The 8,045-nt window shown below is 44.9% G+C and overlaps 1 protein-coding gene across 1 annotated transcript; it reads right to left on the bottom strand.

The window, feature by feature from the left end:
* kcna1b (potassium voltage-gated channel, shaker-related subfamily, member 1b) lies at positions 1-6,393 on the bottom strand. Its single transcript, XM_074697944.1, has 2 exons — positions 5,610-6,393; positions 1-5,269 (listed from the first exon to the last, which is right to left on the bottom strand). Exon 2 carries the CDS (start codon positions 5,091-5,093, stop codon positions 3,603-3,605), a length of 1,491 nt encoding a protein of 496 aa, XP_074554045.1. The 5' UTR covers positions 5,094-5,269; positions 5,610-6,393; the 3' UTR covers positions 1-3,602.
* Between the last annotated feature and the right edge of the window lie 1,652 nt (positions 6,394-8,045).

Here is an 8,045-nt window from a genome sequence, read left to right as displayed (position 1 = left end):
TGACAGTAGTGGTTTAGAGCAGCAGGATATGAAACTATCAGGATGAATATTTGATGATTTTGGAAGAAATTAGCAAAAACTTAAGAGGTGCTGCTTTGTCAACAGGGGGCGCCAAAACTGAGTGTTACTAACGAGCGCTTTAATTACATTTGGAAAGGACGTGGTCAAAATAGCCAGTCAACAAGTCTGTTAACTCAAACTGTAAGATGCTAACCATCTCTTTGCACTTAACAGTTAGCTTAAATAGCTAATCTAAAAGGTGAATTAGCTTTAAAGCTCCTGTGAGGAGTTTTTATCTGGTTTAAAATGGATTAAATTTAACAGTGATGATTCTTTACAAGCTACAAGAGCTAACCAAAAACAATCGCTAACGTCTCTGATGACGATTTGCATCGTGTGGAAGTAGGTGTCAGGCCTCCACTGATGCATTTTATTAGCTTGTACACTAGCTAGCCAAATGAGGAAGTGCATTAGAAGACCAATTTAGCCAGTTAGCAACACCAAGGATGGACAGTAGTGGTTTAGAGCAGCAGGATATGAAACAATCAGGATAAATGTTTGATGATCTTAGAAGAAATTAGCAAAAACTTAAGAGGTGCTGCTTTGTCAACAGGGGGCGCCAAAACTGAGTGTTGATAACGAGCGCTTTAATTACATTTAGACAGGATGTGGTGAAAATAGTCTGTCTACAAGTCTGTTAACTCAAACTGTAAGATGCTAAGCATCTCTTTGCAAGGTGTGCTAACTTGACATTTAGCTTAAATAGCTAATCTAAAAGGTGAATTAGCTTTAAAGCTCCTGTGAGGAGTTTTTATCTGGTTGTAAAATAGCTTAAATTTAACAGTGATGATTATTTACAAGCTACAGGAGCGAATCAGACGGTCACTAACATCTCTGACGACATGCATCATGAGGGGGTAGGTGTCAGACTCCCTCCAATGCGTTTTATTAGCATCTAATTTTTTAGCCATGAAGGTTACTATTAGCAAATTCCTCCTGGTAACAAACAAAAATATCCCATGAGTCAATGCGTTGACGCCAAACTGGACAAGTAACACACTTAAAACACAAATTATGGTCTTAACTCAGAGTTGGTGATATGCTGCAAAACCTGAAATCTTATCGAGTGTTTTTTCTTATTTTGAGTAAAAATTGTTTTGTTGTTCTTGATATGAGCCACAGTCCAGTGCTTAGACCAGAAAATGTCTTGTTTTCAGTTATTTAAAGACCAAATTTAGGTCTGAATTGCCTGCAGAAAGTAAACTAAAAAAATAAAAATCTGCAGACCCTTAGAAACCTGTAGACCACATCCAGACCTGTCTTTTCCTAAACGGTCTGGATGTGACGCCAGCTACAGTCAGGATGAGCACAGACTTAAAGAAAAGTGAATGAAGAAGAACTGAATCCTGCTTCCAGCGACTCAAACTTGAAAGACGTAAAGACGGAGAGAAATGAGTCGAGATCTTGGTCAGTTTCATCGTCTGAGCTGCAGCGTGTGTCATCAACCAGGAGGCCCACAGATCTGGCCCCAGAACAGGAAGTACGTTCACCTTGCTCTGACCTGATTGGACTAAACCTCTTCTGGTCCAGGTGTGCGGGGAGTAGTGCATCGTTATGGCAGGAGATCAGAGAAGCTGCTCGTCTAATGTAACGGGAGGCACTTTAGTCAAATCTAGAGTGAGACGGGGTTCAAGGCACTAGAAACTAATTTCAGATAGATCTATTCAAATTTGATAAATACTGCTTTCCTTCTCTGAACCTTTTTGTTGTTTTTTCTTTTAAAGACAAATGTAAGAAAAAAAACGGGGTCACAAATCACAGAGAATGATCCCATGCACTCCGTCGTCAAAGATCAACGCCGTGGATAAATAAGAAAGGATGTTGTTTTCTGAAACGTCTTTTTTTCAGACATCATCATCAGATTTGTCTCTTCTGATTTTTTTTTTCATTGTTTTTGTCTTTTTTTTTGTTTGTTTCCAGCAGATTTGTCCCCTCCGGCAGTTTTAGCTCCGTCATGCAAAGTATCCTGTCGTTAGCTCGACAATAATGAGGAAAATCATCATCATCATCATCATCCCCCAGCTCCCGAGGTCCCTCCACAGCTGCAAGCAATTTAATACTGTAGTCATGCATTGAGTATACATAGCTATACCATAGCTAATTAGGCCATAATGCTTAGTATTTTGACATGCCATGATCTTCAGAAAGAAGTGTTCCTGTTCCCTTAATGTGTTCACATTCAACACGTAAATGCTTCAACAGAAATGAAACCATAAGAAAAAGCCAGTGCACTTTCGGTGAAAACAAACCAGGGACGGATCCCCGCAGGAGAGGATGAGGGCCAAAGAAGAAGAAGATGAGGTAACGTCTTGTGCATGCCGATATAAGAGAGAAGAGCGTCTCCACATGCTTTAATATAAAGGAGCGTTGCATGGCATCGAACAGGGAACCTCCAGCCGACCTGTAGCAGCAGCAGCAGAGAATCCTCCACAAGGCTCAGCACACTTCCTGTTGGTTTCTCATAAGGTGCCGTGAGAAGAAGAAGAAAAAAAGAGTCGATCGAAGCTTTTCCTGAAAATGTCCCCTCAGAAAAACTGGAACTGTAATCCACTGGGAAACGTCTCCTGCTCCAACGCGCTCGCCAAATCTCAGCCAGGCGGTTTGTGCCCTGACGCTGGAGTCTGATGCTCAAAGATCCTGAGAGGTGTCCGGAGATGTTTTTGACAAACTATGGAGTAAAAACTGAAGTTATAACCCTAACCCTCACACGTTATCTTTATAAAAGTCTTCACGGTCTTTTAATAAGACTTCTTTTGTCAGGTGAATCTTAGATCAGCTCTTCAGAGACGTCAAAGTTTACGCAGACTTGTCCTCTACCCAAACGGTTGTAGCCAATTTTTTTAGACAAAGTAAATCTGGTTGAAGAAATGAAAGAAGTGCTCTTTAAATTTTCAAAATATTAGACAGAAAAGTTTGACCAAAGTTTGTGTAACGGGGGTAAAAATATACCAACGTTGGTCTTCTGTCGAGGTAAACTGATATTTCTGTTGGACCCTGGAGTTTAAAGGCAGAAAATCTTTTTGGCAGTGGTTAAGATTAGCGTGTAGCTAACTCTAACTAGCTAACACTATCCCTGTAAAAATAAACTAACAAGTCAAATTAAATAACGTTTATTTCTTCAGAAATCTGATGTTTTCAAGTCGACCTAAAGAGATCTGGTTTTGAAAAACACTTTTTTCTCTTTTGGTGACCAACGTTGAGCGGTCGGTTTCACTGATCGTTGATTTTGTCGAGAAGGTCAAATGGCGACCAAACTACCAGAATCAGATCCCTCATCAGACTCAGTGGAGCCTCTTTTCTAAACGAAGATTATCAAAAACTTCCTGACACCTCCAGCTCTTTGATCCGTTGCCGAACAACTCCACCGCCATCCTCGTCGTTCTCGTGAGCTAACCGAGCCGTAACCTCGTCACAAACGAACCATGTGACCTCTCCAAGTCTCCAAACGCTTCAATGAATGCAAAAGAAGAAAAAATGCACCAATGGAGATAAAGCATCCAGATTATTTCTACAATATTTACAGCGGAGCGCCGGGCGCCGCCTCACACGTCGGTGAGCAGCTTCGTCTTGTTCACGCAGTTCTGGCTGGGCGCCGTGCAGTTGGCAGTCCTGAGGTTCGCTTCCCTGAAGTTGTCGATGCTGTTGTTCAGGTCCTCGTCGATCTCCATGTACTCCGACTTGCTGACCACCGAGGAGCTGCGGCGGCTCGAGTTGGTCTCCGACGCCAAGTTCTGGTTGCTGACGTTGAGGAGCTGCGCCTGCTCCTCGCCCTCCGTCTCGCGGTGGTAGAAGTAGTTGAAGTTGGACACGATGACAGGAACAGGAAGCGCGATGGTTAGCACTCCGGCGATGGCACACAGCGAGCCGACGATCTTCCCCCCGATGGTCACGGGGTACATGTCCCCGTAGCCCACGGTCGTCATGGAAACCACGGCCCACCAGAACGCATCAGGGATGCTGGTGAAGAAGGACTCCTTCTCCTCGGCCTCGGCGAAGTAGACGGCGCTGGAGAAGAGGATGACCCCGATGAAGAGGAAGAAGATGAGCAGGCCCAGCTCCCGCATGCTGGCCTTCAGAGTCTGGCCCAGGATCTGGAGTCCCTTCGAGTGCCGGGACAGCTTGAAGATCCTGAACACCCGGACCAGACGGATCACCCTGAGGATGGCCAGAGACGTGGCCTGTTCGCCGCCTCCCTTCGCCTCCTTGTTCTCGGGGTCGTCGGCCAGCTCCGTGCCCAGCGTGATGAAGTACGGTATGATGGCCACGATGTCGATGGAGTTCATCATGTTTTTGAAGAAGGCCGCTTTGCTGGGGCAGGCGAAGAAGCGGACGATCAGCTCGAAGGAGAACCAGATGATGCAGAGCGTCTCCACCACGAAGAAAGGGTCCGTGAGGATGTTGGGTTTGTAGTGGATCGTGGTGTTCCCCACGATCTGCATCCGGTCGTTGGGGTCCTCCTTCAGCTCCGGTAACGTCTCCAAACAAAATATGACGATAGAAATGAGAATGACCATGACGGAGACGATGGCGATCCCCCGGGCGGGCCCCGAGCTCTCGGGGTGCTCGAAGAGGAGCCAGATCTGCCGCTGGAACTCGTTCTCAGGGAGAGGCCGCTCCTCCTCCCGGATAAATCCCTCGTCCTCCCGAAACTTCTCCATGGCCTCCACGCCGAGTTCGTAAAACTTAATCTCCTCTGAGAACATATCCAGTGGCACGTTCACAGGCCGCCGTAGCCGTCCTCCTGACTGGTAATAATACAAGATGGCGTCAAAGCTGGGGCGGTTCCGGTCGAAGAAGTACTCGTTTCGTAAGGGGTCGAAGTAGCGCATCCTCTTCTTGGGGTTCCCCAGGAGGGTCTCCGGGAACTGGGCCAGAGTCTTGAGCTGGGTCTCGAACCGCAACCCCGAGATGTTGATGACCACCCGCTCGCAGCAGTCGTGGTCGTCGTGGTCGTCGTCGGGCGGGTAGGGGTCCTGCGGGTGTCCCGGCAGGGTGGAGGTCTCGTCCATGTTCTCGGTGGACACCACGGTCATCCTTCCTGGCTGGTTGGGGGGGGCAGGAGGAGGCGGCGGTGCGGAGGTGAAGAGGAGCAGGACGGGATGGAGGCGCCTCTAGTGAGGCCAGGAGCTGTGCCGAGCCGCCCTCGCCATCGTCAGCTTCGTCACCTCCGGGAAGAACATGGTACTCTGGGCCGAGCGTCGGCCTTCACCTGCGGGAGGAGGAAACACACGGGTCACATGGAGCCTCCTCACACTCCTGCTCCTCACACTCCTGCTCCTCACACTCCTGCTCCTCTCTGCGCGGCACGACAGAAAAACATCATGCAGCAGGAGCAGCAGCAGCAGCAGCAGCAGCAGCAGCAGCAGCCTGTGCTGCATTCCCACCGCATACATCAGCATTCAAGTTTCCCACTGTGCTGCTGCTGCTGCTGCTGCTGCTGCTGCTGCTGCTCCTGCTGCATCATCAGGACAAACAGTTTCCCCCAAACATGATGAGGATCTGGACCCACACACACACACACGAACCCCTCAGATGGAGACCGGACCTACCTGTTCTGGGTCCAGCAGCAGATGGAGGAGCAGCCCTCACTTCTTCCCCAGCTCCGCTCTGATCCCGCTCTCCTTTCACGGCCGATCTGAAAAATTAATAGACTATGTTGTCTTGGTTAACATCCGTATCCTCTTGGTGTAGGTTTTCAGCGTCGGTCGGAGCAGCCCGCAGCAGCAGCAGCAGCAGCAGGAGCAGCAGCAGCGGGAGGAAGAGGAGGAGGAGGAGGAGGCTTCAGTCGGCTTTGAACCGCGGCTCAGCTGCAGAAATCCTGACTGACAATTTGTTAAAATCATGCTGGAGGACGGCGAAGGAGAAACGTCAGGAGTAAAGCCGCATCAAGCCGCATCAGGCTGCCAGCGTGACGGGGAGACCGGGAGGGACCGGGAGGGACCGGGAGGGACCGGGGAGGACCGGGGAGGACCGGACACTGCAGCATCAGCAGAAAGCGGCTCTGCCTCTCCGGAGTCTGCTGCGGTAAAAAGAAAAACTGTTTGACAGAGACAGGGAGGGAGCGGAGAGGAGAGGAGCAGAGGAGCGGGTTTCTCTCAGGGGGGGCAGGATCCCGCGCAGGATCCCGCGCTTAAAGACGCATGAGACGGAGGATGCGTGTCCGGTAAATTGGAGGCATATTGCAGGATTTCACGTAGAGAGGGAAAGGAGAAGAAGTGAGGGAAGGAGGGAGGAAGGAAGGGAGGGAGGGAGGGGTTAGGAGAGAGTGAGTGAGAGGAGGGGGAGGAGGGGGATTCGACGCAATGCAGACAGACTGTACAACACAGTCCGCGCTCCAGGACGTCGGTCTCTGCAGAACCAGAGACCAGATCCAGACTGAGCACGACCCAGAAACCATGGTGATGCTGGAGCAGAGACTCTGAGGCGCTGACAGAGACTGAATCAGACTCATGTCATCATGTCCTCATGTGTGTGTGGTCTGATCTGGTCCAGAACTCCTCCATACTGGTTCCTCTGGTCCCAGTTTGAGGTGTGACTGCTGGAATCCACAAGGATCCGTTTTCTGAGGCTGTTTGCGACAGTCAGGCCTGCATGTCGGTGTAAATACTCCGGTGTTGCTATGGTAACAGGGAGAAACCAGCAGAGTGGTTTGATATAAGATTATTTATTTTTCATCCTGTGTGAGAAAAGACGGCGGAAGTAGAAACGGATCGATGCGGATCAAGCCACAGTGATGTGATACGGAAGCCCAACAGTGCAAATAATCTGTCCCAAAAAATAAACAATAAGAAAGGAGAGAAAATGATTTTTTCTTTTTTTTTTTACTTTCTAAAACTCCAAATATACTAAACAAACTGAGAAATAAAATCATTCTCTAATTTTAAAATGTTTTCAAAGTTTTAACAAAAAAGTTTAAATATTACACTTCAGATGATCAACTGACACATTATGGTAAAATAACAAAATATTAGGTGGTCAAAATGGATTCTTAACACATTTATTAACTTTATATAAAATAAAATAATATAATTTTTAAATAATCCCACAGCCAGAGCAGATTATAAAATCTGAGGAACACTTTTTTTTTTCTTTTTTTTTAAAAACAAAAAGCCATTTTCAAGATAAATAATGAGTCAAACTGAGAAAACAAAGTGAATTGCAGTGACTCAGTTTGTCCCTAACTTCAATTTAATGGAGATTATATCAAACATTTCATCTTTTAATGTTGTTTTTTTTTTTGCCTTTTTATGTTTATATGAGGTCAGATTGTTATAATAATAATAATAATAATTATTATTATTATTATTATTATTATTATTATTATTATTATTATTATTATTATTATTATAATAAAAACAATTATTATTATTATTATTATTATAAAAATAATAATCATAATAATAATAATAATTATTATTATTATTATTATTATTATAAAAATAATAATCATAATAATAATAATAATAATTATTATTATTATTATGATTATTATTATGATTATTATTTTATTATTATTATAAAAATAAACTTTATTTATATAGCACTTTTCAAAACAAAGTTACAAAGTGCTTTACATTATAAAATCAACCAGTAAAAAGAAATAGAAGAGAACAAGTGAAAGAGAGGTAAAAGAGAAATGTGAGGAAAAATATTAAAATATATAAAAGACTTAGATCCATCACCAATAAACATTAAGGATTGAAACACTTAAAACAACAAAGGATAAAAAAAATCTCAAAGAATTTAAATACTGCCCATGATACTGTCACTTAAAAATAAAAATAAAGTAAAAGAAGCATTTTGACGATTAAAACAGCTAAAATCTCCGATAAAAGCACATCTATAACAACGTGTCTGTTATAGTCAGCTTTAATCTATTCTCACCTCCACGGTCGACCTTCATTAAACCCACTCCCTGATAACCCAGATACCAAACGAGGGATTTTTAGCATAAATTATAAAAACTCAAACTCGCAGCCTTGATT

Source organism: Halichoeres trimaculatus, unplaced genomic scaffold (genome assembly GCF_033239565.1).
Source record: "Halichoeres trimaculatus isolate MK-OKI-2021-1 unplaced genomic scaffold, fHalTri1.1 fHalTri1_scaffold_21, whole genome shotgun sequence".
In the NCBI taxonomy this organism is placed as follows: Eukaryota; Metazoa; Chordata; class Actinopteri; order Labriformes; family Labridae; genus Halichoeres; species Halichoeres trimaculatus.
This window is presented reverse-complemented; position numbering and strand designations above follow the sequence as displayed.

Bases quoted from the DNA above. Each gene is read 5' to 3' on its own strand.
- kcna1b (XM_074697944.1), bottom strand. From the start codon at position 5,093: ATGACCGTGGTGTCCACCGAGAACATGGACGAGACCTCCACCCTGCCG.